This window comes from Tursiops truncatus, chromosome 1 (assembly GCF_011762595.2).
Source record: "Tursiops truncatus isolate mTurTru1 chromosome 1, mTurTru1.mat.Y, whole genome shotgun sequence".
Lineage (NCBI taxonomy): Eukaryota > Metazoa > Chordata > Mammalia > Artiodactyla > Delphinidae > Tursiops > Tursiops truncatus.
This window is the reverse complement of record NC_047034.1, coordinates 34,059,861-34,082,794: the sequence shown is the minus strand read 5'-3', so window position 1 is coordinate 34,082,794 and position 22,934 is coordinate 34,059,861. Positions and strand designations below refer to the sequence as shown.

The window sequence follows — 22,934 nt, the reverse complement described above, 5'->3', positions numbered from 1 at the left end:
AATCCTCTTCCGATTAGCCATAAGAGCTTGGGCGAGTGTCTGAATTCCTCTGACCTCCATGCTTTCATAATGTAAGCAGCCGTTAGTGCTTGTTCCTCTCAAGATTGCTGTCAAGATTATGTGAGAAACAGAGAAAATGTGTCAGGTATACAGTAGGTGCCCAGCAAATGTTAGTTTCCTTCCATTGTCATAAGATATTGCTATGCAAACTTAACACGTCAAGGTAAGCGAGAAGCAGGCTGTCAAGGAAAAGGTGGTATACCTCTATTTCCCTTTAAAGTAACGTAAGTGGGCAGGGGGCGGGGGCGGACACAAACTTTTTCTATAAAGGGCCAGGTAGGAAATATTTCACACTTTTCGGGACATACTCTCTCTGTTGCAACTATTCCACTCCACCATTGTAGTGGGAAGGCAGCCACAGACAACACATAAATGACTGAGTGAATGAGCATGGCTGTGTTCCAATATAACCTTATTTATAGATGATGAAATGTGAATTCCACATAATGTTCACATATCACAAAATATTTTTCTTTGGATTTTTTTCCAACGATTTAAAAATGTACAAACCGTTCTTAGATCACATGCCATACAAAAACAGGTGGAGGGCTGGATTTGGCCCACGAGTCATGTTTGCTCACCCCTGCCCTAAAGTATTACAAGAGGCCTTCACCTAAGATTTGGGAGACTCTGCACCAAGGAACCTCTCAGAACATAACTCCTGAGGCTGGGACCACAGGGGAGGGATGTCACCCAAGGAAGAAAATAGCCCTTTGGGCCAGGACTTCCAAGGATCCCTGGTGACGGTCTCTGCTGGGGTGGCAGCCGTTGTGTCAAGGCGTGAATAGAAGGGTCATTCTACTTCTTGCCTAGTGATGTCCAGGAAGGACTGAGGGCTCGTGGGCACTGAGCAGGCAGCCATCTCCTGGTGACAGGCTAGGGGTGGGTGCTCAAGGGCTGTACCCTCAACTGGGAAAGCAGTGCAAGCTCCTTGGGCTCCCCAGACCTCCCAGGGGCACACCTGCTGAGGACAGGCCGGACCTCTGATTCACCCAAGGCTCAGCCTGTTTCTCCCCTTTCCTGGGCTCTCTTACATCTATTGTTAAACACACACACACACACACACACACACACACACACACACACACAGAGCCCACTTGCAGCCAGCCTGTCATGCCTCTCCCCCTTCTCTGTCTCTAGCACAGAGAGAACACAGGTCACTACACCAGATGGCAACTTTGCTGCTGAGACAGACTGCCGGTCTCCCGTGGGAGGAAGGGTTAAAGCAGGGGAATGGATGACGCCAGCTCCGCAGTCCCCACCCCTTTCTCTTTAATAATGTGCCTCTGCCTGGTCCCTTCTCCAGAACCTCTGGGGAGGAGGGTGCGTGTGTGTGTGTGTGTGAGTGTGTGTGAGATGTGACGCACCAGAGGACAAGGGGGAGAGGTGAGGAGAGACAGTGCCAGAGGGAGAACCACCCTGTACGTCTATAAAGGTCCCAACCAGGGTGGACAGACACCTCTTTCCAGCTGGAGGATGAGCCAGACCTGCTTCTCTGGCACCCATGGAGGATCGTGGGCTCCCGGAGGTGGAGGTGAGCAGAGCCACAGGCTGGAGAATGAGGCTGCTCTGTTAGAAGCTGCCCGAGGCCTGGCAGGAAGACAGAGGCAGAGGGCTGGGACCCCTGAGGGTAACTGCTCTCAGCTCCTGGCTCTCTAGAGGCCCCGGGCTGAGTGTCATCTCACGCCAGTCCAACTTGCGGGTCCCCCTCCTGCTCCTCCCAGCCCCGTAAAAGGGCCTGGAGCCTTGCATCCCACGGCACATCAGGTTCAGCCAGTATCTGCTGCTAACAGGGAGGCAGGGAAGGAGAGGCAGGCCCTGAGAAGCCCTCCTCCTAATGTAAGCAGTGATGATCAATAGGAACCCAGCAAGTGTGATGTACCGGGTGAGCAGTACCCACCTGGAAACAAGGGGGCTCTCCAGGGAGTTGCCAGGACGAGGATGAGACGGCAGCCTTGCAGCCTGAGCTTTTGTCCTCCGGATGAGACAGCTTTGCCGGGAAGTGGGGGCCCGTGCAGGAGGTGAGCAGGTGAGGCTTTTGTCTGAGGAAGGCCTTATTCCTGGGCCTCAGAGCTCTGTGGACTGGGCTGTGTGTCCACCACCCTGCTCCCTCAGAGCCTGTCAGCAGGAGAGCCAGCCCCCCCAGACCTTGCCCCCTAAGTGCACACACGCAGGCACCATCCATGACAGGCGGGCTGGCCCATCTGCCAATCAATCTTCCTTGCCGATTTCCCAGCTGGAGCAGTGGGGCTGGTGTGTAAATCATTCAGGGCCCTCTCTCAGCTCTGCCAGGACATGGAGCTCTTTTTAATTAAGAAGAATGGAGGGTGATGTTGGCTCTGGAGATGGTGCTATTAACTTACTAATGGGCATTTAAAGAGCTGTGTTTGAGAGCCCTGCTCCTGCCTTCCCTAGCCTACAGCCTCTTGCTCCTCTGCAGAGCCACCCAGACCCCCATCAAGGCTCTGCTATCCTCTACATTAGAAGGGGTAGGGGATAAGCCCCCCGCAGTGCCCAGTCAGGCCCTGGCCTTGTGACCTGGGACAAACGGGCCCATTTTTTGCTTTTAGAGGAAGGGCCAGAACTGGGATGACTTGAGCCCTGAGTCCTCTGCCTCCTGTTCTTGCAGCTTGTGGGAGGGCAACAGGCACCCCAGAAATGTCAGGACCCAGCAGGAAGCATGATTAGGCTTCCAGGTGGGTGCCCAAGGTCTACAAAAAGGCAGCCCATTAGCCATAGCTACAGCTATCACAGGTCCCTGTGTCCCCAGCTGAGCTGGGGGAAAATGCAGGTGGTGGCAACAACAGCGCCAGGGGAAGGCCCCCAGTAAAGTCCCTTCCAGTGACAGAACCTTGGGTAGTGGGCAGTGCCTACGAGAGTCGGTGAAGCCAGACCTCTGTGTGTTTGCACGTCTTGGAAGAATGTGAGGATGTCCATTCTGGAAACTGCTGCTTTGTCACTATGGTTAAACGATTATTTCTCTAGGGCTTGCCACCCTGCACGCCCGCTGTGGAAGAACACTCCGGCTGGGAGACACCTCAGGCTGCCGTCTGCTTCCTCTGCTTTCTAATTTTACAGACCCCAGAATGGATATGACTCGCCCAGAGGTGCACAGCCCGGTTACGATAAGACAATGGGCTGGAACAAAGGTTTCCCGACTCTCAGTCCTGTGTCTTTCCTGTTTCCAGTACCTCCCAGGGGATGTGACACCATGGTCTCTCACCTCACCTCCTGCTGGTGCTTTAATTTTCTGATGCTCCCGGGCAGGAAATTCTTCCTTTTTTATAACCCAGATCCTCAGGCTTTATTATAAGCCCCATTTCCTCTTACAATTTCCTCAATAAACACAGGGAAGTCGTCAAGGTCTTTCAAAGAAGGTTTCTCTTCCTGCTGTCATTGTCATCTTATGCATTAAACGGAAGAGTACGCGCTTCCCAATTCTTTCTTCTAAATCGTGCATTTTGTGAGTCTGAAAATCAAGATGACCTCCCCCCACCCCGCCCTGCCAATCCCTTACCTGTGATCCATTTTACACTTAGGTAAAATGTCCCGATTTTACCTAAATAGGCAGAAGTTGCTCGTGGGTGGACAGATGCATTTAACACTGATACCCAGTAAGTCCCTCTAGGCTCTATGCTGTATGCTCTGTGCTGTGTGCTCTGTGCTGTGTGCTGTGTGCTCTGTGCTCTGTGCTCTGTGCTCTGTGCTCTGTGCTACACTTTGGAGTAGGAGGAGGGAGCAAGGTGGGTACTGGAAGGAGTGTGGCTAACTCAGCTCTCTAATCAAGGCTGCATGGTCAGGAGGGGAAGCCCTGTTGTCTGAGGCCATGCCGTGGGACCTCAGACTGACACCCTAAGGGTGCAGTGCCATATGAACAGATGCAGATTATGGTTGTGACTGCTGGCACCTGTGTTGCACCAGCTCCAATCAAGTCCTCTTGAGCCCTAAATCCTTCCTCTGGGCTGATGTCAGGACTGGGCAGGGCGGGCTCTAATGAGGCTTTTCAATGTTGGGGGAGGAATCTACCCTTCCCTTGGTCTGCTGGCAGCCTCAGTCCTAATTGGATGAGTCACCTTCCCTCCCCAGCCCCTGAATACCAGAAGCCCAAGCTTCTGGTGAGGAATAAGAATGTGCTTATCTAAAGGAGGGGCACCAGCTGTTCTCCAGATCACAGTGCTGTTTAGGCTGCAGTGGAAGGAATTCCAGTTAGCTAGGAGGAAATATCCTGTCCAAGACATAGGCCCAGAAATGGTTGGATACAGGAGGGTGTGGGCCCTGGTGAGGTGCTACCGCGTGAGATTGGCACGTGCTGTTGGACACACTGCCTGGAGTGCACAGAGAGTCAGAGGTATGGAAACCTGCCGCCACAAAGGGAGGAGAGCTGTACTCTACAGAGGACCTACTGCCTGCCCAGGAGCCATGCCTGGCATCTCGTTGCCCCCATAATGCTAGAAAGTAGATTTTCTTCTTCCCTTTTTCACAGATGAGGAACTGAGATTCAGGATGTAAGTGATTTATTCATAGTCACACAGCCAGGGGACGGCTGAGCCAGGATTCAAGCATCTGTCTGATTCCAGATTCCACACACCTTCCCACTGCCCTGTGACTGTGGGGCACTGCAGAGAGAACTACACAGGGGAGGTGACCCAGCCTCAGGGGGCTCCAGGTGCGCCCCTCCCCCAGAGTGGTACCCACAGAGGGAGTTCCATGGTATCCACTGACAGAAGGGTAAACTGTATTTCTGAGGAGGGAGAAAGGAGCTACTGTAGAATTTAAGAGCTAAACAGCCCCTCTTTCCCCACCCCCACCCCTGTGTGCTCTACATTTGGAATCCCACCAGTCCCTTGAGGCCCTACACACAGATACTACATCCATAGTCTGCCACACTGGGAATCTGCCTAGTTTACTGGGAAGAGACTGTCACCTCACTACACCCTCAGCTTCCCCAAAACCTACCACAGAGTTCAGGAAGGCCGGCCCCTGAATAGCTAATAAACTCAATCGATGCTGAGTCAGACTGTGCATTTTCATGTATGTAAATTAGGCCTTAATAAACCCAAATTGAGACTTAAAAAATAATAATAATAGGGGCTTCCCTGGTGGCACAGTGGTTGACAGTCCGCCTGCCGATGCGGGGCACATGGGTTTGTGCCCCGGTCCGGGAAGATCCCACATGCCGCGGAGCGGCTGGGCCCGTGAGCCATGGCCGCTGAGCCTGCGCGTCCGGAGCCTGTGCTCCGCAACGGGAGAGGCCACAACAGTGAGAGGCCCGCGTACCGCAAAAAAAATAATAATAATAATAAGTATTTCTGGGGCTGAGCACCCCTCAACCGATTTGACTGATGCATTAATATCACAATAATTAAGACTCCAAAGTACCAAAGGCTTCATCTTTAGAGGCTTTCATGAACTTTCCTCTCCCCACTTTCCTACCTTCCCAGTACCACCTTGTAACCAAGGCAAAAACTCAAACACTTTCTTAGAGAGCAGAGAAACCCAGACCCGATGCAACACAAGGTTTTAACGCAGAAGGATTTAGGCTTGACATGAGGAAGAACTTCCTGATGGGGAAAGTGGTTACCCACAGGAACGAGCTGGTGAAGAATTAAAGGGGGTCACTGGACTCCCCACCTCTGCTTGGCACTCCACAAGTCCCCAGCTTGGTGCACTCAGCCCAGGCATGGAAACCGCAGGTGACTCAGGGAATCTTAAGTGGTGGTTGCTAGGTTACAAGCTTCCTCAACGTGCATTCAGTGTAAAGACTAAAGGATGTCACCTGGCTGGGAGGAAGAGCTATGGGGGAAGGAGTGGGGGAAATGGAGAAAAGCCAGGACTTCCAAAACAAGGAATTAGGCCATGGCCTGGAAGGCATCCTGTTCTTAGTACTTTTCCAAGGGTCTGAGTCCCATAGTCCTCACAGAGGGTGTTGCTTGCAGGACATGAACATTAGGTTAGAATGGGGCCTATTCTGGGCCTGGATTCTAGTCTTTTCCCAGCTATGCTGCCTGGCACAGACAGTATGGCAACGGGGAGAGGACAGTCACTGAAACCTTTGAGGTCTGGGCCCCTTCCTTCACTGTAATTGGACAGAAAGCCAGGTGAGAGTAGTGAAGTCTGATGTCCTTAATAATGCACAATTCTTTCATTTGTGATTTAATTATGATAAAGCGAAAGAGCACTGGATTTGGAATTCACAAACTAGACCCACCCTGAACGGCTCACACGGTCATAAGTCAGTTACTTCATGTCACTAAGTCTCAGAGTCCTCATCCATAAAAAAGAGTGCTAATACCTGCCTGACAACCTTTCCTAGGGTTTTTAAGATTACGAGAAAGCGGATGTGCGAGGGCTTAGTTTAGCTCGAGTTACGCAAACATAAAGTAGTATGAACTTTATATACCTGCTCACTGAGCTGTCCCAGCTGGGGTGGGTGGAGGCACAAGAAGCCTTGCCTCACTGCTTTGGGAGAAGGCTCCATGGGCAAGAGAGGCTGAAGGTGGACCCTCAACAAGCCCCTCTGAGGAATGCGTATGGCTTTTAATCCTCCTGATCACCCTGCCGTGGTTTTGTGAAGACAGTTTAAATTGATGGTTGAGGGTTTGTTCCCTATTCCTCTGGGCAGACTGTGATCTCCAGGAAGAAGAGAAATGTTTGATGTTTCCTGTGAAACTTCATTACTTCAGACCACATTTTTTGGAATTTGTGTTCTTATTGAATAAACAGAACACAAATTTCAGGGAGGGGGAAATTTCCTCCCTTACTCGTAACTCTTGAGTTCTTTTGGCTGGTCTAATAGTTAAATTGACAAGATTATCAGGAGGGGAAAACAAACCAATTTCATTCACATGCACAGAGGTCCCATAGAAATGGGACCCCCGCAGTGCCATAGCAGGCTGTTTATGTGTCATTTTAATTTATTTTTTATTTTTTGCGGTACGCGGGCCTCTCACCGTTGTGGCCTCTCTCTTTGCGGAGCACATGCTCCAGACGCGCAGGCTCAGCGGCCATGGCTCACGGGCCCAGACGCTGTGCATCATGTGGGATCTTCCCGGACCAGGGCACGAACCCGTGTCCCCTGCATCGGCAGGCGGACTCTCAACCACTGCACCACCAGGGAAGCCCTATAGGTCATTTTTAGACAAACAATTATTTGTGAAGACTTACCAAAGGGGCTTGCGCTTCAGGTACAGACTAATGAAGTAACAAAATCTGTTTATACAGTTTTCTTAGCCTTGAATTCCCTAACTGTGGTGATAAGTAAGGATGCTTTCTCTCTCCTGATATGGGGAGGATACTTTCACATGGGAGATTTATTTCCCACTTTCGGGGGAAAGAAGGGGTACAGAGTGTTTTTTTAATATCAAATGTTTTTTCCCAACGGCTGTTTCTCAAGTAACTTTAACTTAAAATAATCAATATGCCATTGTGGTATACCTTGGGGTGGCCTGCTCTGAGCCCCAACACAACTGTCCTCTGTGAAGGTTCTTAGAGGTACTTACTATGTAAGTACAGAGAATTCAAACTAAAAAGCAGTGGAATTTCTAAGCCAAGAACTCAAGATGTTAAGGTGGGCCTATGAGCTGTTAAGAGGTACTGTGACCTCTGTTTCTCACAGGAAGTCATTTCTAAGTGAGGGGCAAAATGTTTGTGCTTGTTCTCAGTTTTTCTTTTTCTTGGTTTTGTTGATAGTAGTTGTAGTAGCAATGGTCTTCATAGTGATTTACCAGCCCCTTGCTGTGTGTCAGAAGCTGAACTGAACACTTTACAAATATCATCTCATTTTTTTAAAAAATAAATTTATTTATTTTTGGCTGCGTTGGGTCTTCGTTGCTGCACGAGGGCTTTCTCTCGTTGCGGCGAGCAGGGGCTACTCTTCGTTGTGGTGCTCGGGCCTCTCACTGCGGTGGCTTCCTTTGTTGCAGAGCACGGGCTCTGGGCATGCGGGCTTCAGTAGTTGTGGCTCACGGGCTCTAGAGCTCAGGCTCAGTAGTTGTGGCGCACATGCTTAGTTGCTCCGTGGCATGTGGGATCTTCCCGGACCAGGGCTCGAACTGGTGTCACCTGCATTGGCAGGCAGATTCTTAACTACTGCACCACCAGGGAAGTCCCAAAAATATCATCTCATTTAATCTTCACAAAAATCTACAAGGATATATCTATACCATGGAATGCTACTCAGAAATACAAAGGAATAAACTAGTGATACATGCAACAACTTGGATGAATCTCCACAGGATCATGCTGGGAGCAAAGAAAGCCAATACCCGAAGATTACATACTGTAAGTTTCTATTTATATAACATTCTTGAAATGACAAAATTATGGAAATGGAGAACAGATTGGTGGTTGCCAGGAGTTGGAGAGAGAGGGGTGAGAGGGAAGAAGGTATGGGTGTAAAAAGGCAATATGTACACCTGAAACTAACACAGTGTTGTAAATCAACTATACTTCAATTTAAAAAAAAGGCAACATGAAGGGTTCTTGTGGTGACGGAAATATTCTAAATCTTGACTGATCAATTTCCATATCCTGGCTATGATATTATTGTACTACATGTTTTGCAAGATGTTACCATTGAGAGAAATTGGGTAAAAGGTGTTATTTCTTACAACTGCATGTGAATCCACAATTTATCTCAAAATACAAAGTTTAATCTAAATAAAATAAAGAAACTGAGCCTCGGAGTAGTTAAATAATTTCAGAGCCAGAATTCAAACCCAGCTCTGTCAGACTCCCAAGCCTGAGCGTTTCAACACTTGGCTCTATTCAAGGGAACCATGTGGAAGGACCCCACAAGCCTACAGTTCATCACACCAGGTGGCTCACTGGTGTCATGGGCACTTTTGTTACTGGGGACTACTGTCCTGATAAGGCCATGACAGAATGGCTTGAAAGAATTATCTGGCAAGACCTGTGGGTTGGTGCTGAGGGCCAAGATTTGATAACCAGGTTTTCCCTTCCTAAGGTGTGATGTGGGAGGGACCATTCACGTGTTTGCCTTTCCACTTTTGTCTGTGGCTGTGTGTCCGCATAACTGTGCATTTTCTGTCAGTTTCTCCGTAGATATGAGCATTTCCGGGCGGAGGGTGAGGTGATGTGTAAATTATGCACATGTGCGCAGGTCGGTGTGTACATTGGATGCACCCGTGTCAGGTCTGCGTGTGTCACACCCACATAACTTGTTTCTATTAGGTTAAACCATTTGATAATATCTCCCCCAAAGCAAAGTCGACTATTGAGCCAGGCTGTCGCGAACTGGGTCTGTGTACTGTAGATAAACTGGGTAATTGGACTCTCTGCCTCCTCATCCAAAACAAACACTCACAAACCGCCCACCCCCACACTGGAGGGAGTCTAGTCCCCGTCATCTGGGTACTTGGCTCTAGTGCCCCGCTTTCCCTGAACAGTGGGCAAGGTGAGCGTCTCCCGCAGGGCCCTTTCCCTCCCCCGCAGGCCGGGCGCAGCCAGGGCTTCTGTAAAGAGGTCAGGGCTCGCTTCGCCGCGGGGCGCACGCGGGTTCCTGCACAGGTGTGGCGGCTGATGGTGGGGATGTGCGTGGAGCCGGCTCGCCGGCCTCCCCCCAACCCCTCCCTCCGGCGGCGGCTCCGCTTCTCCTTCCTGCTGCTCATTTATTCTCCTCTTCTGGGTGTGTGACAGCGGTGTGCGGACCGAGGAAGGACAGAGCGCCCTCTCCCCTGCTCCCCGCGCCGCTCTCGGGTAATGCGCTGCCTGCGCCTCGCCGCCGCACTGTGTAAGTGGCGCGGGGGCAGGGACGGGAGTTGGCGGGGAGGGAGAGCCGGGGGAGGCAGGCGGCGGCGCCGAAAGGTGTTAACTCCTTGCTTCGCCGGGAGGCAGCCTGGCACAATGAACCCCGGAACGCCCCCGGCCCCCTACGCGTTCCGCGGGTTTCCGACCAGCTGGCTGGGAGCGGCGGGGGACAAAGCGGTGCGGGTTTGATGCCGCCGCGGGGTGGCGCCCTCGCCGCCGCGTCTTCCCTTGAAAGTTGGCGGGGGGCTGGGAGCCCGCTCGCCCGCCCACGCCAGGAGGCCAGGGCGCCGGGCCCGGCTGCCCTTGATTCGCCCCATTCCTCTCGCAGGGCCGGGCTCGGACGCCTCCGGACAGCTGAGTCTCGAGGGACGGTGAAGCGCTGGCCGGCGTCGGGGCCCTTGCTGGGGGTCGGGCGGGAGCAGGCGAACCGGAGCGAGATGGAGGCGGCGAGAGGGGGCGCGGAGTAGCCGGCGGACCCCCGGGCTCGCACTTCCCACGGCGCTCCGCGGGGGCGCGGCGGGCGGGGTCCCCGGGGCTGCCATGGAGGTGCCCAACGTCAAGGACTTCCAATGGAAGCGCCTGGCGCCACTGCCCAGCCGCCGGGTCTACTGCTCCCTGCTGGAAACCGGGGGGCAGGTCTATGCCATCGGGGGATGTGACGACAACGGCGTCCCCGTGGACTGCTTTGAGGTCTACTCCCCCGAGGCTGACCAGTGGACCGACCTGCGGCCCCTGCCCACAGCCCGGGCCGGGGTGGCTGTCACCGCCCTGGGGAAGCGGATCATGGTGATCGGGGGTGTGGGCACCAGTCAGCTGCCTCTGAAGGTCGTGGAGATGTACAACATCGATGAAGGCAAGTGGAAGAAGAGGAGCATGCTGCGTGAGGCCGCCATGGGCATTTCTGTCACGGCCAAAGGCGAGTGGGGCCAAGGCTGAGGGCGGGCAGAGAGAAGGGAGTGGGGCGCCACGGGGAAAGGGATGGAAGCCAACCCTGAGTTGGAGGCCACTGTCACATTCCTGATCCCCAGTTGATCTTTACAATGGACACTGAAACTAGAGACCCGCTGGCCTTATTTCACAGATGGGAAAATTGAGGCTCAGCAAGTGAAGTGTCTAGTAAATCAATACGATGCCAGAGCTCCACTCCACCCCACCAGGTTCCTCCCAGCAAACTGGGCAGGCCGGGCCAGAGGGGAGAGCCAAAGGGGGCTAGTGCAATGTCCCTGTACATCCCTTCATTCAGCGGAGTGATTGGGCCTTCCACCCACAGCACCAAATCCCCTGAAATCTTCCTTGCAAGTGCCACGACCTCCAGACACATATTTGGGGCCCTGGGGATGTTCATACCATCCTCGTACCATCACTAGGCCCCACTGGGAGGGCTTTGGGACCTGATTCCAGGACCTTCTCACCACCATCTGCTTCCTAATCTCAGAGACACTGATGAGTGGACACCATAATGTTCCTGAGGGTCGTGCTTCTGGGGCATCTTGCCCAGGTTCACTAGGTTCTCAGGGCATGCGTGTGCTGATCACGTAGCTTTGATTCTCATTTCGCTTTTTCCAAGCCCATCATTTCTTTCTTTTCAGGCCTGGTACAGCCCAGAGCACAGAGGGGGCTCTGAAAGCTCTTTTGCTAAAACACACAGGGTTTTATGGAAAATGGCCCAGCAGGAGTTAGGAGACCCCAAGTTCAGATCATACTGGCTTAGTGGGATGCAACCTTCTCTCCTTCTCTTGCAAAACCATTTCAGCTGCCTGTCAGGTCTACTGTAGATCAGAAACCAGTGTTTCTTGAGTACCTGCTCTGTCCCTGGCACAGTTCTAGGTCCCAGGGAGGAGGGAAAGAGGCAGAAGATCTGATCCCTGCCTTTAGGAGCCCAGGTCTTACCAATGAAGGTCAGAGAGAGAAACTCTAACTCAAAATCCCTGAGGGCAGAGTAGCCAATGGGGCCTCCTGAACTCCCAGTAAGAAAGATGGAAGGCGTGGAGGCCCATGGGGAAATAGAGAGAGAAAGGGTAGTCCTTTATCCGCAGATCTCAATAAGTGGGGCTGAAAGATTAAGAACCAACATTTATTGAGTCCTTACCATAGGTGCCTTATAGGTATGAACCCCTTTGACCCTCACAACCTGTCTGATGAGTTAAGTGCTATTACTATCTTCATTTTAGAGAGAAGCAATGTGAGGCCCAGAGAGGTTAAGTAACTTGCCCAAGGTTACGCAGCCAGCAGGTGATGGTCGAATCTGTGCTCTTAACTATGGCATTGAATGGGTTCAACAGTTAGTTTACTAAGAATTTACACGCCTGTGTGCCACGCTTTCTAGCAGATGCTGGGGCCACAGATGAACAAATCTCAAGAACCTAACAATCTATTGAAAGAAGCATACAAAGGTTAGTTCAGTAACGTGTGGCAAGTAGGGTGATGCAGGTGCCACAGGAGGTCCTGAGCCGCCGCTCTCAGCCCAGCCTTGCAGTCCAGGGACACCCAGGTGACTCTGAAAGGATAAGTAAGAATTGGGTGCAGGAATGGTAGTGTGGACTGGATGTGAGGGTTCTCAGCTGGAGGTGTGTGGGTGAAAACAGGAATAGAAGAGGTGGAGTTTGTGTAAGGTAAATTTCTCACTAGCAGGCCCCATCTCCCAGCCACAGGCTAGGGTTGGGATTTGTTTTCCCTCTTTTTAGTAAAATTGAAAAGTAGAAAGAAGTAGTACTCATCCCTGCAATCCCCTTGAAGAATGAAAGTCTCATAGAGCCAGAAGCAGTGAGGACTGGCTACTAGGAGACAGAATCCCGGGCAGGGGTGAGTCCCTGGGAAAAAGAGGGCCCTGGGGGTAGTGCTGTGTCCTTAACAGGCTGCGTGAGGTACTGGGGTGAGGCCCAGGGAGACATGGAGGCGTTGCCCATCCTCTCTGCTGCACTTTGTCACCTGCAGCCAAAAGCAGTAGAGAGTGGGGGGGACTCACTTCTCTGGGCAGGGCTTCTTATAGGGGCCAGTTTTCTCTCCTCCAAAGCCTCTCCCTCATTCACCCCTAGCGCATTCAGTGCAGGGTGCCTCCTGGAGCCCAGAGCTTTCCTGTGCGTGAAGGAGGATAGCCTTCCCCTATCCGGACAAGAAAGAGATGGCAGCAAGCCAGTGTCCCACGAGGCCAATGACAGCAGGGCTGACCTCATTTCCAAAGGCTCCTGCTAGGTCTAGAGAGTTCTGATCTGGGAGTTCCTGAGGAAGAGGCCACTATTGGAGGGTATCAGAGGAATACCCCTTCTCTTTGGCATCCCTCTGGCTGCCCAGGAAGGAGGAGAATGGAGGGGATAAGACCTGCAAAGGGGTGTCCAGGCCTAGACTCCACTGCAGTATACCTCTGTGAAAGTCTTAGTATTTCGGGTTTAACCGAGGGCCAGCCACCAAGGAAGGCTAAGGCATGTAGGCCTGACACGGCTTCAAGAAGACCCAGGCTCGACTGTGGCAGGAACTTTTAATGGTGCCACCAGCCCATTCTCGGGCAGAGCGGTGGTTGGGACCTAGCCGGGCTTCAGTGCTTGTATTCCAGGGGTTAACAGAGCCTGGCCATGGTAGGAGCTGAGTGCGATGGGCCTGTCTCATAGTGTCTGCTGTATGGCCTTTCTCCCTAGATTACCGAGTGTACGCGGCAGGCGGGATGGGCCTGGACCTCCGTCCACACAACCACCTCCAACACTATGACATGCTCAAGGACGTGTGGGTGTCTCTAGCACCCATGCCCACCCCGAGATATGCTGCCACCTCATTCCTCCGAGGTTCCAAGATCTATGTGCTGGGTAAGGACCCATGGTTGTTGGCCCATGTCTGGCCCTTCTTCCCTCCCCTGGGTCAGTTCCTATTGGAAGCAGTGCCTGTGTGCTGAGCATCTCCGGGGCACTGGGGGTTAATCACGCTGCCCCACCCCTCAGGGAGCTTCCTATATGATCTGATAACAGTCAGAAGGGGAAACCCAGCCCCAGTCCTCAGAGACTTACTCTTCTGCCCAACCTTCGCCCTACTCTGGCCTCCAGGGGGACGACAGTCCAAGTACGCGGTCAACGCCTTCGAGGTCTTTGACATCGAGACTCGCTCCTGGACCAAGTTCCCCAACATTCCCTGCAAGCGGGCCTTCTCCAGCTTTGTGACCCTAGACGACCGCTTGTACAGCCTGGGTGGCCTGCGGCAGGGTCGGCTCTACCAGCAGCCCAAGTTCCTCCGGACGATGGACGTGTTCGACATGGAACAGGGTAAGCTGGGCGCCAGTCCCCGGCTGCGCACCTCCCTTCTGGCTGAATCCCCCACCATCCACCCAGGCTCACTTACCCAGCTGGGTGAGCCTTTCAGAGTCTGAACACCCTTCTCCATTCAGGGCTACTCTTGGGATCAAGTTCTTTCATCTGTACAGGGTTCCCTTTGATTGGTTAGTTGTTTTTATCAAAGCCTTTTCCACCTATTGTCCATTCTTACAACGTCCAGCCAGGGCCAGGTGAGGAAGGGCTTTTTCCTGTTTTTTACTCGTGGAGAAACAGAAGGATCCTGACTCTGACGCTCTCTGCCTCTAGTCAGCCTCCTTTCCAGCTTAAAGCCCCTGAGAACAGAGGTGGAACAAGGTGATTTGTCATAAGAGTTTATGGTTCCTTGGATTACAGCAAGCATGGGAGAGGGTAGAGTATCATTTCAAACAGCAGGAGACATTGTATATGCGCTGAGCACACAGGGTAGATGGAGTGGAGATGCTGCCTAGGGTGAGAGCAGTTCGGGACTCATGTGTATTTGGAGGGGCGGGTGGTCAGCATCTAATTCTCTCTGTGTATCTCCTGCCATCACCCATGGCCTGTAGGGGGATGGCTGAAGATGGAGCGCTCATTCTTCCTTAAGAAGCGGCGGGCAGACTTTGTGGCCGGCTCTCTGAGTGGACGGGTCATAGTGGCTGGAGGACTTGGTAAGGATAGATCTTCCGGGCTGGCACTGTGGTCTGGTGCTTGGTGGATTCTAGGCACTCTGCATGAGCAGGAGAGGGTGCTGGCTCCTTGCACACCACCTGCCTACTGCTTTAGCCCAAAGAATTTCAAAGCACTCCCCTCCTCCCAGCCTAGATGTCGTGTCTCCATGGACGGGCCTCAGTTGTGGTCTATCTGTCCTCTTACAGAGGAGAAACTGAGGCCCAGAGAGCATAAGGGACATACTGATAACCATGTGACACAGGCTTGCCAAGCACAGGTCCCTGGGCCCCTGTCCAGGAATGACTGGAGGTGAAAGTGTGGCAGGGATTGGCCTTGGTCCTCTTTCTCTTCTCGCTGGATACCCAGCTCTGTCATGGAGTAGAAAAGCAGTCTGATCAAATCAGTTATTCTAATGAATTCAGGATTTGCTGTATAAGACCTCCCAGAGATTAGGGTATTTTGAAGGCGGGACCCCAACATCAACAGGGGAGAGACAGATGGGCAGCAGAGCTTCCAGGAACCCAGAGTTTACTCAGCGTGGACAGACACCGTGTTTACCCACACAGGAAAGCAGCTTGATGTAAGCTAGACCATGTGAGCAGCTTTCTCAGTAAAGGGCAGAAGAGAGGCAGTAGTGTCTAGAAACTTCTGGTGAAAGCAGTGGTGGGGAAAGAAAGTTACTCTTGAGATGAAAAGACAGAGAAGGCAGGAAGGACAAAGCAGCTGTTTGACAAAAGGGTGGGGAAGGAGCAATTCTGTAGCCAAGGAAGTTGAGGTTGATTGGCTTCTGCTTGTGGTTCCAGAGGGGGGCGGGGAGCAAGATGGGGGGACTTTCCCGGGGCAGATTGGTGACTGGACTCCTTTGTAAGGTCCGGTTCCCTTGGCACTTTCAGGGAACCAACCCACTGTCCTGGAGACGGCAGAGGCGTTCCACCCGGGGAAGAACAAGTGGGAGGTCCTCCCCGCCATGCCCACACCCCGCTGTGCCTGCTCCAGCATCGTTGTCAAGAACTGCCTCCTGGCCGTGGGGGGCGTCAACCAGGGTCTGAGCGATGCGGTGGAAGCCCTGTGTGTCTCTGACTCCTAGCTGGCTCTGGGCCCAGCCACCGTGTCCTGGACCGGATCACCCCACTCTGGACAAGAGGAATGATCTCATCAAAGTAGTTTGGGCTGCTTCCCCGGACGCCAGCTCCTGTCAGCAGCCAGTGGGGTTAGGCCATAGGGCTCTAGGTGACCTCTCCACCTCCAAACCCTACCAATCCGAGAAAACTGTAAGAAGTCTCGATGACTCTGCCATCCCCCTTCCCCTGTTGGGGCTCAGGTGACTTCTGGGGAGAGTTCTCACTTACTGCTCAGGCAGAGCAAGGTAGGTAGCAGGAGTATATGCTACCTCCCTTCCTGTGGGTTTACCTCTCCCATCTCCAGGATAGGGGGTACGCAGGGCAGTTCTGACCCAGAGGATAGCTACTTGTAGGTATCCTTTCCCTGGATCTGCGCTAGTCTGAAGGTCTCTTGGGATGGAAGATGGAGAAGGGTTGCGGGGTCCCAACCCCTCTTCTCTCCATTGGTCTACATCTCTTCCCCCTTTGGTGGCCAACTGTGGGCCTGCCCTGGACCTCATCTACTCAGCAAGAATTGGCCCTGAAGCTGGAGGCGGCTGATTCGGAAGGGGAGTCGGGTTCACGTGCACTGGTCCAGGTCAGAAGCCCTGGCCAGGAAGGACCCATGCCTCTCGGGGTCCTGATGGGAATGTAATGATGGGAATGGAGCAGACTTCCAGCCCAGGGTCTGCTCCCCACTCTTCTCCTCACTTCATTTCTGCTTCGGTCACCCCTCCCCAACAGAGGCACTCCTCCCCTTTGTCACCGACAGCCCCAGAGTGTTTCTGTGTGAAACCTTCTTATTTACACTGTGGCATCAAAATCCACAAAGGGTGGATTACTTGCACTCTGGTTAACAGCAGCAGCACAATGATTAAAATCTATATTCCTATCTTCTCTGGCACCCTGATGCAGGGGTGGGGTGGACGGTGTCTTGATATGCGGAGGGGACCGCATGAAACAGTCCCTCTGACATTCTCAGGCTAAACGGGGCCCCAAGGGACCACTTGTTCTTGGCTGTTCCTTCTGAGGAGGTTCCACCTTCAAACCACCCTGCCCTGACCAGTCACCTCACTCCTAGGAAAATAGTCCACTTTCTGTCTCCTGCGCGTTGACGCCCCACAGGCGTGTTGGGAAAAGGCTGCACTCGTTAACTGACTTCTTCGTTGGGTTACGTCTTGTGACTGGCCTCAGTTCATTCAGCTCAAGCTCATTTCTGTCTTGCCCACAGTAGAAAGGGAATTGCTCACTAATGTAAAAACGTGAAGGACGTGCCTCCTTTTAGCTGGTATAGCACTGCTTTCTGATTCCAAGTTATTTTTAAAAGCTGTGCTAACACGGGGGATACAAAGATGAAAAAAATACATGCCCTGGAGGGGCGGTGGGGGAGGTCAGGGAGCACGTACCACGTGCTGGTATGATTATTTCTCCTGAAGCAGGAACACCCGTCTGAGGGGTCACACGGAGCCTCCTGGAGGAGGTAACACCTCCACTGGACCTTCACAGACAAGTGGAACCAGGGTCTTTACGGGACAGTCATTTTGCCTCCCTTTCTCTCGTACCTGATCTTTTTCTTTACCTGGGCACTGGAAGGACACTGCCACCTGCTGACCCAGCCTTTCCCTCCCACCTTGGCATCCTGTGACCACGGGTGCCCCCTACGGAGCAGACTGCAGAGAGGCCTTCCCTACTGCTTCCAGACCCCCACCCCCAGCCCATTTCCGTTGAGCCCCCTGAAGTGACTGTTAGAAAGAGAGGCTGGGGCAGCATGTTAGGGGAAGCATCGCGAAGCCCAGCCCTCCATTCCACTTCTGTCTCTGCACTGCCTGCTCCCACGCTCCCCAACCCCTCCCCAAGAAAGGCATTTACGAATGGGCTGCCTCCACCCCTTCTAACAGGAAGCCTAGCTTTGTGTGTAGGAGGCTCTCCAAGCACACAAAATGGCACCAGACGTGTGGATGGGACTGAGGCATTTTAAATAGTTGGGGTACCTTAGGGCTGTAGCCAGCCCTAAAGGTTCTTCCCATTATAAGAATGGGGGACTGACTGCTGCAACCCGTGAGGGCCGCTCAGGGCTCAAGCTGGTATCTGCTGAGGACTCACCTCTTGGAGGTCCATGCTGGGAAGACTTTGGGTGTGGCTCACAGAGGAGCGAGGGAAATAGGGGGTGTCAGCAGCACACCTCATGGCTGTACCTCATGGTGCTGCAGAGGTCGCTCAGGATCTGGGGTCCGATGGCCTGGCTCCGGGCCTCAACCCCCTCCCTGCCTGCCATAGGCCTTCTCATCCCCGTCCGTCTCCGGAAGGCCCCTCCCCTCTCTTGTCTTCATTTCCCAATCTGTAAAACAAAAGCAATGACAATGCCATCTCACAAGTTGGCAAAGCACCTGCTTCAATCCTCAGATCAACTCTGTGGAGAAGGCAGTATCCTCGTATTTTGCACATGAAACAACTAAGCCTCCAAGAGGTTATATAACTTGTCCAAGGGCACAAGCTAGTAAGTGACTGAACCAAATCTGATTCTAAAACCTGTGACCACAGTACTGCCTTGCCTCAAATGGAACAGCACATAGGAAAGGGGAGAAAATCAGCTGCTCTGTACTGTGTAGGGGTTCAGAATGTCAAACCTGGAAAGATGGAGGGCTCCAAACATTCCTTTTGTTTCCCAAGGAATGAGTATGAGAATTAGCAAGGAAAGATTGGGAAGGGCTCCCTAACGTGCAATGAGCATAGAATATTCCTAAATTTACATCCCAGGAAAGTTCCCTTCTGGCTCTTTGACTGTGTCAGCTACTGCAAAGCATTGTTTGACACTGAACTCCAGTTATGTGTCTGGCGTGGTCCTGGACTTGGGATTCCTGCCCTCCAGTAGCTGCAGCCTTGGAAGGGAGCCGGGGACTAAATCTGCAGTTAGTATTTGATGAGACGAGTGTCAGCCTTTGCTAGTGTAACCCAGAGGTGCCCCATCCTTACTGGCTACAGAGAACTGAGAGGAACTGAGGGGATCAGAGAGGTTTCCAGAAAACAAATCTCAAACTGCACTTTGAAAGAAGAGGGAGAACAGCCAGGCAGAGGAGGATGACCCCAGGCTTTGAAGCAAGAAATGTGAGTTCAAATCATAATTGTCATGTGCGGATTGAACCTGGGTACGTTGTTAACCCCTGAATCTCAGTTTCCTTATTTGTAAAATGAACAAAATAACACCTCACTGAGGTTAAGAGCTATCTACTATACACAAAATGATTTGCATATATAGGGTGAGTAGCTGCACTATTATTTTTTGTTGTTGAGGGAGAGACAGAGGTGTTCTCAAGTCCACTGAGGGACAACATGCACATTGCAGAGAATCTAGGGAGATGGGCTGGAAGTACAGGCAGGGCAGATCAAGAGGCCTCACGTGCCTTGCTGAGGAGTCTGGACTTTATCCGTATGGGAAACTGGGAGCAAGTTAAGGATTTTAAGTGGAGAAGCATCGTGACCAGATTTGTGCCATTGGAACATAGGATCAGCCAAGTTCCTCTTCTGAGGAAAACGAAGTAAAATCACCAAGGCACCATCTAAGATGAGAAAGAACCCCAGGGACTTCCCTGGTGGCATAGTGGTTAAGAACCCGCCTGCCAATGCAGGGGACCCGGGTCCAAGAAGATCCCACATGCAGCGGAGCAATTAAACCCGTGCGCCACAACTACTGAAGCCCGTGCGCCTAGAGCCTGCGCTCCGCAACAAGGGAAGCCACCGCAGTGAGAAGCCCACGTGCCGCAGCAAAGGGTAGCCCCCGCTCATGGCAACTAGAGAAAGCCCACGTGCAACGATGAAGACCCAACACAGCCAATAAATAAATAAGTAAACGTTTTTTTTTTTTAAAGAAAAACCCCAGTTGGGTTTGGAATCCTCAGAAAAACACGTGGGCCAAGCTTGTCAGGCCTCCTCTGGAGGAAGGTCCATCTGCTGGGCGATTAAAGTGCCAGGAGGGTTTAGAACCACAGAAAGTGGACAAGTCCCTCCCTTCCATGGCTTCTTTTCCTCCAGAATTTCTAATGATCTCTTGCATTTGCGTTGAGCTTTCTGGCCCACAGATACACTGAACAGGAGGTGGGGTACCATCAGCCTTTTCCAACCCCCATCTTGTAGAAGAAGAAACAGAACCGGGAACCCTATGACTAACCCAAGCGGCACAGCTAACAAGTGATGGAACGGAGACTCTAATCCAGCTGCTGGGGTGGAGAGTAGTGCACACCCCCACTGCCCACCATTCTGAGCTCTGCAGTAAGAGATGGCATGCCCGCCCCTAGGTGGCGGCAGAACAGGACCAAAGCCTCAGGCCAGGCTTGGTGAGATCAAAGAGTTGCGTGGGCAGGCGCTTCTTGTTGGCATTAGACAACTGCAGAAGTGAAGGCATGAGGCAGAGCACAGGCAAGAGCTGAAGAGACGGGCACATAAAATGACCCAGACAGGTTGGGCAGATAAGCTTCCATTTTATTAGTTTCCTAGGGCTGCCATAACAAAATACTGCAGACTGGTGGCTTCAAAAACAACAGAAATGTATTGCCTCACAATTCTAGAAGTCTGAAATCAAGAGGGAGGGGGAACCTTCCTTGCCTCTTCCTGGGTCTGAGGACTGAGCTGATCTGGGAAGGCTTCCTGGAGGAGACTGCTGTTATAACTGGGCCTCAAGGGAAGGGAGATTTGGGTGCCAAAATGCACACAGGAGTGGGGAGTGATGTGAAAAATGATTAGAAGGCAAGTTGGAGCCTGTGCCGACCCTGAATAGTGGGTCGATGCCTCGAGAAGAAGGGTTTGAGGAAGGTCAGCATCAGTGTGATATGATGGTTGTGGCCGCCTCTCCAAGCACACCCCTCTCCATTGGCGGTGCCAGGAGTGATGGGGGAGGGGGTGGAGAGTAGGGGGGAGGAGCCCATCTCTGGGAAAGGGTGGTGAGCCAGCTGGCTGCAAGTGCAATGTCTCTAGAGCACCCTGTGTTACGTTCTTGTAGAGTCTGCATTCTCCCTCAGGATGTGACCCTTTAATAATTTAAACTTTGGGGTGTTTTCCCAAATATCCAGTTCATTTGAGCTCCCCAGGCAGGTGTGTGCCTGGTTCAAAGAACCCCCAGAGCCCACGTGTTCCTGACGGTGTGAAGCAGAGCACCAAGAAACCACCGTCCGCAGCCCAGAGGCCAAAGTGTCCTTCTTTCCAAGAGTGATGGACCCCTTTACAGGTTATGTGCAGTTGGTATTTCATAGCAGACAAACTTCCTGCGACTCCACCCAGCATGCTCTGGGCCAGCCTGACCCCTGCACATGAGCACACTCACAAACATACACACGCTCACACACACACACTCACCTCTCTCCCTTTCCCCTCTCCTCTCTCTTTCATGCTCACACACACACCTCACCTCACGCACCCACATACCCCTCACTCTTACACAGACCTTACATGTACACGCGCAGATTTACACTCACATAATCACTCATGTTCACATACACAACTCACACACCTCACTCTTATGCTTCACACTTGCCTCACACCCTTACAATATAGCTCACACTCACACGTGCCTTAAACTCTTATACCCACACACTTCAAATACACCCCACACTTTTACACATTGGCACGCACTTCACACGCATGTGCACACCCATTCACGCACATGTTTACACTCTTGCGCACGCCTCGCACTCACACATATACCCCTCACACTTACACTCTGGTACACACACTGGGAGCAGGTGCCCGGGCTCAGAACCCCTTCAGTGTGGACGGTGAGTTGCCAGCTCAGGAGCCTCCACTGCTTTGACACCCACACTGCCGGCCCCTCCAGAACCTCGTGCACAGTTTGCTGTAACAGCCAGGGGGACCTTTGCACCCTCACTTCCCTAGGACCCTAGGAAAGACTGGGATCCATCTATTTTACAGGGGAGGACACTGAGACCCAAAGGAGTCCTGTGGCTTCCCCAAGCTGTCACGAGTTCCGTAAACGGGGCGGGGCGAGCAGGGGGAACCGTTTGCGGCTTCCCTGCTTACCTTCACGCGCTCAGCACCTGGTCCATGCCCTGCCCGCAGCCAGCACTTGGTAAACCTGGACTGAGAAGTGAATGGGTGAAGGGAAAGGACAGGGGAAAAGATCCTGGTGCCCCAGTCCCATTCCTAATTTAGCCAGACTGAATTCTCCTGGCTCTTGAGACTTTTCTTTTCTTTTTTTCATGCAAAACCTCCCAGCCGCCTGCCTCCTCTGAAGAGGAAATATCTGGCAGATGACTCAGAAGGTCAATGGGGGGAGGGGCTGGAGGCCCGGAAGTGTCTGAAGACTTGATGCCTGAGGTGACACTTTAGAAGTGGTGGCTTTTGTAGGTGGTTCAGGGAGAACTCTGTCTCCCCCAGGCTCGTGGGGTCCGCCTCCCCCTCCCCGCACCCTCCACGTTGCTGCAGTGTGGAGACCGGGCGGGCGAGGAACTCCGGGCTTGCGGTTGGTGGCCTTCTGACCCTCTTGGGCACTAACCGGGCTGTCCAGGCTCCAGCCTCGGTCAGCCTCGGAAGGGGGGGTGTGGATGTGCCAGGAGGTGAGGGACCCCTGAGGCCCCATTCACTGTCTCTAGAAGGTGGCCCACCTTGCCTGCCTTATCTGGAGGACCAGAAGGAGGACTTTGGGGCGACTGGCCTCCCATTCAACAGACAATGGGCCTTGGTCCTAATCTCAGTTTAGCAATTCACATTCTTAAAAACAAACATTTATAAGGCAATAATAATTTACAAATCCCTTTCCCAGGCTCCCCACTCCAGATACAGCAACCCCATCTGTAGGAGAAGGGACTGGATTGGAGCTGCCCTTCCAAACTGGTCTTACTCTGCCTCAGACTCAAGTCCCAGCACCTCGGGGAAGGCAGCTCAACCGTGGGTGGAAAACGACCGCCTCGTCCCACACCTCCGGCCCCCTCCACATGGCGGCTGGATTCCTCTGCCCTTTCAGAAACCGTTCTCATCTGCAAACCTGCCTACACCCTCACAGAGCTGAAACACCCTCCCTCAGCTCCCCCGTTCCTCCAGGTGATTCCCAGCCTCC

General features: G+C 52.7%; 1 protein-coding gene and 1 long non-coding RNA gene across 4 annotated transcripts; one reads left to right on the top strand and one right to left on the bottom strand.

Moving 5' to 3' along the window:
- Window positions 1–7,793: 7,793 nt before the first annotated feature.
- Window positions 7,794–22,090, bottom strand: LOC117311173 (uncharacterized). Of its 2 annotated transcripts, none has more exons than XR_012330731.1 (3): window positions 21,899–22,090; window positions 17,975–18,209; window positions 7,794–8,121 (listed from the first exon to the last, which is right to left on the bottom strand). It is a non-coding gene; the product is annotated as an uncharacterized lncRNA (long non-coding RNA). The 2 variants fall into 2 exon arrangements; XR_004525427.2 differs by lacking the exon at window positions 7,794–8,121 and adding an exon at window positions 14,051–14,416.
- On the top strand, window positions 10,367–16,787 carry KLHDC8A (kelch domain containing 8A). Of its 2 annotated transcripts, XM_033852503.2 has the most exons (5): window positions 10,367–10,744; window positions 13,461–13,625; window positions 13,860–14,075; window positions 14,669–14,770; window positions 15,665–16,787. In XM_033852503.2, exons 1-5 carry the CDS (start codon window positions 10,369–10,371, stop codon window positions 15,856–15,858), a joined length of 1,053 nt encoding a protein of 350 aa, XP_033708394.1. In that variant the 5' UTR covers window positions 10,367–10,368; the 3' UTR covers window positions 15,859–16,787. The 2 variants fall into 2 exon arrangements, with proteins under 2 accessions (XP_033708394.1, XP_033708403.1); XM_033852512.2 differs by lacking the exon at window positions 14,669–14,770.
- Window positions 22,091–22,934: the final 844 nt, after the last annotated feature.

Excerpts from the sequence above, each read along its gene's own strand:
- KLHDC8A (XM_033852503.2), top strand. The coding sequence starts at position 10,369 with ATGGAGGTGCCCAACGTCAAGGACTTCCAATGGAAGCGCCTGGCGCCA. Across the intron at positions 10,745-13,460 it reads CATTTCTGTCACGGCCAAAG|ATTACCGAGTGTACGCGGCA; the intron begins GCGAGTGGGGCC and ends CTTTCTCCCTAG. Across the intron at positions 14,076-14,668 it reads CGTGTTCGACATGGAACAGG|GGGGATGGCTGAAGATGGAG; the intron begins GTAAGCTGGGCG and ends CATGGCCTGTAG.